The 3,110-nt window shown below is 35.8% G+C and overlaps 1 protein-coding gene across 1 annotated transcript; it reads right to left on the reverse strand.

Moving 5' to 3' along the window:
* Positions 1-248: 248 nt before the first annotated feature.
* On the reverse strand, positions 249-2,836 carry LOC106321569 (DNA-directed RNA polymerase II subunit 4-like; the record flags this gene model as incomplete). Its single annotated transcript, XM_013759819.1, is given in 7 exon segments — positions 249-512; positions 771-1,591; positions 1,698-1,766; positions 1,866-1,899; positions 2,096-2,173; positions 2,422-2,530; positions 2,703-2,836. Coding segments are annotated over 6 exon segments (417 nt in total). The 3' UTR covers positions 249-512; positions 771-1,513.
* Positions 2,837-3,110: the final 274 nt, after the last annotated feature.

The following is a 3,110-nucleotide window of genomic DNA, read 5'->3' on the forward strand; positions in this document are numbered from 1 at the left end:
GATATAGAACTCGAGAGTTGTGCACCCCAAACCCATTCTTTAGTGATGAAATTCTAGAGTCGGAGTGCAACCTAAATGCAGTGGATAATTGCTCAGAGAAGAGTATGGGACATGATTCTGCAGATCATAAACCCTTATATATAGTTTTATATATATTTTATTTGAACATCAAAGTTATTATTCTTTTACGGCATTCACTTCAGTCTGAGTCAATTATCGTTACTAGTTTGTTGTACAAGTTATCCAAATAAAGAAGATAAATCAATGTTGTTTTACATTTTCTCATTACTTACGAGTTACTTCGTCTGTTGTACTAAATGCAATATTTGTAACAGGCAAAAATTTCACTATGTAGCATCATGGTTCATAATTGCATACAAAAAGGCATCTAAAACCGATGGTAAGTAAATGGTTTCACGTGACCATTTACATTGGGGGTCCCGTCCACTTTGAAAATGGATTTCGAAATGTGTTCAACCATTTTGACGTCTTCGTCAGCCACAACAACATACCTACAAAAGTGAAAAAAAAAACGTAACATTAATACCACAAACTATTAAAGGTAACGTGAAATATAATAACATGGTTGAGCTGGTGTGGTTACACAACTAAATACTAGACAAAAGAATGTGCAACTTTGTTTCAGCTAGTCCAGAGAAAAGACGAGAAAACATGAACATGTAGCCTAATAGTTTGTACTAGTTGTGTAACCACACCAGCCTAATAGATATATACGTAAAGGTAAAGTGAAAAAGAATAAGATAATATACTTGTTGGGTCCAATGACGGAGACAATCGCATGAGCAACACGTAGCCTCTCTTTCCTACTCAGGTAGCTAGAAGGCTCATCTAGGACATAGGCATCGGCTTCTTTCAGTAAAGCAGCAGCAATTTTCACTTTTTGGATGCCTGATTTTGTCAACTGACTTGGAAGAGAGTAGAGAATCGCATCGTCAATACCAACCATGTTGCACATTTCCATTATCTTGTAAGGATTCCTTCTGCTGTGGTGAGCGAGGATATCTCGTACCGTTTCCTGAGATGTCTTCTGTTGTTGCATCTCGATTAACTCCTCCTGTGACACCAGCTGTGTCTTCATAGAAACCTATACAAATATAACAATTTCTCAGGCAATGACACTAATAGCAATTCTTAACAACAAGAGAAGTAGTCATTCCCAACACATTCCAGCCCAAAATTGAACATAAATCTAGGTTTTCTAATGCAGTCAAATACAAATTTACCAGTAGAACTCATAATCATTCATTGTGACCATGGACTTGATTTCATTTCAAAGCACGATCCACTGAATAGAGTTAAGTATGTAGAGCATACGTAGAGATTATATGATATAACATAAAACATATTAAAAAGATGTCATTACAGAGATTCTGAGCATGAAAACTTTATAATTTTAGACATGAAATACTAACTCTCAGATATCAACAGATAGAAAGAGAATGTAGTCCCCTGAAATATGTTTATAATCTTAGATCTTGAGAACTTTCCGCAACTACTCGAATCTCTTGACAAGGGAGAGATCATTAAGTATATTCTCGGTCGCTTCATTATTATGAGCTCTTCCTTTTGTCTACACAAAACAGAAGCTTACATCATCGCAAAAGTACACGGACATAACAAGGCTATTTGTTCTTTCTAGGAATAGAGAAAGTAGAATGATTTTTTTTTCTTTTTACTTTGAGAGAAGGAACCATTGCCACTGCTTCTTTAGCAGTTTCAAGACAGAGATTGCCAAGAACGCAAAGCTGTTCAATAACGACCACCACAATGGTTTAAAACCTTATGTCTAAAAAACTTAGCTGATGACCAAAAAAATCCAATCTCAAAAGGTTTGAACATCTTACCTCAAACTCAGTGAGCTGATGCCTGCTCAAGATTCTGTGAAACTTGAATTAAGGTAAACACACATGGTGCAGTCAAAATCATACGGCATATATACTCTCACAAAACTAAAGAATTGAACCAATGACATTAAACTCTCTCATTCATGGGTTAAGTGCTAATAAACGCATAATCAATGCATTCTTGTAATACTAGGTCTACTGAATAAACTAATCATACAGAAAGATGATACTCTCGAACTTGTCGAACAGCATATGGATTCTTGTACCTACTAAATCGCTTCACATACTGCAAAGACTTCTCAATCACTCTGCAAAGAGTAAACAAAAGTCAATCACCAGTAAAGTACTATTTTCTTTCTTCACGATAATGAAAATGGCATAAACACTTACAAAATAGCGTGCATCTAAAAGTAATATGCATCAGTGTAGACATATATCAAAAATCTCCGTACATTCTTCAATTCTTTAGTCTACAAGACCAAAGGCTCTTGAATTTATTGATTGCTAATTGGCAGTGAAACTCTACAAAGCACAAAACTTTTTAAAAAGACTTAACTGAGAAACTTGATTCATAGGATCCTCGGAGACTTGCTGAAGCTGTTCATACTTGTGCTCAAGGATCAAAGACACTTCACAGTTCATTAAGCACTTTGCCTTCAAAAACTCTGATTGCCAACAAAGGAATCAAGCCCATAAATTTCACTGTAAAAGTGTAAGATCAATCGAAAAGAATCGTAATGGACTAAGACCAATTTGAATGAAAAGAAGAAAATAAAAAACCCTAATTTTGCAATACAATAGCTGGGGATACAGAAACGGGAATAACAGAGAGGTTACCATCTCCAATCTTGAGTTTGGCAGCGTTCTCTTCTTCTTCTCCGGACATGACAGAAGCTGAGGAGAAAATGATACTTGAGCCTATGCACCGGCTTCAATAGAACGGCAGCCTCCATATCTCGAGCTTCTTCCTTCTGAAAAATCAACTGTTAATTGACTTCGTGAAAAACATCAACAAAGAGATTCCCGAAGAGTAAACAAAAGTCAATCACCAATAAAATACTATTTTCTTTCCTCGGGATAATGAAACTGGCATAAACACTTACAAAATAGCGTGCACCTAAAAGTAATATGCATCAGTGCAGACATATATCAAAAATATCCGTACAAAGTAATATGCATCAGTGCAGACATGTATCCGTAAATAAGCCATACACAATAGCCACCAGCTTTGATCAGATCTAATAT

The sequence above is a fragment of the Brassica oleracea genome, unplaced genomic scaffold (genome assembly GCF_000695525.1).
Source record: "Brassica oleracea var. oleracea cultivar TO1000 unplaced genomic scaffold, BOL UnpScaffold02022, whole genome shotgun sequence".
Lineage (NCBI taxonomy): Eukaryota > Viridiplantae > Streptophyta > Magnoliopsida > Brassicales > Brassicaceae > Brassica > Brassica oleracea.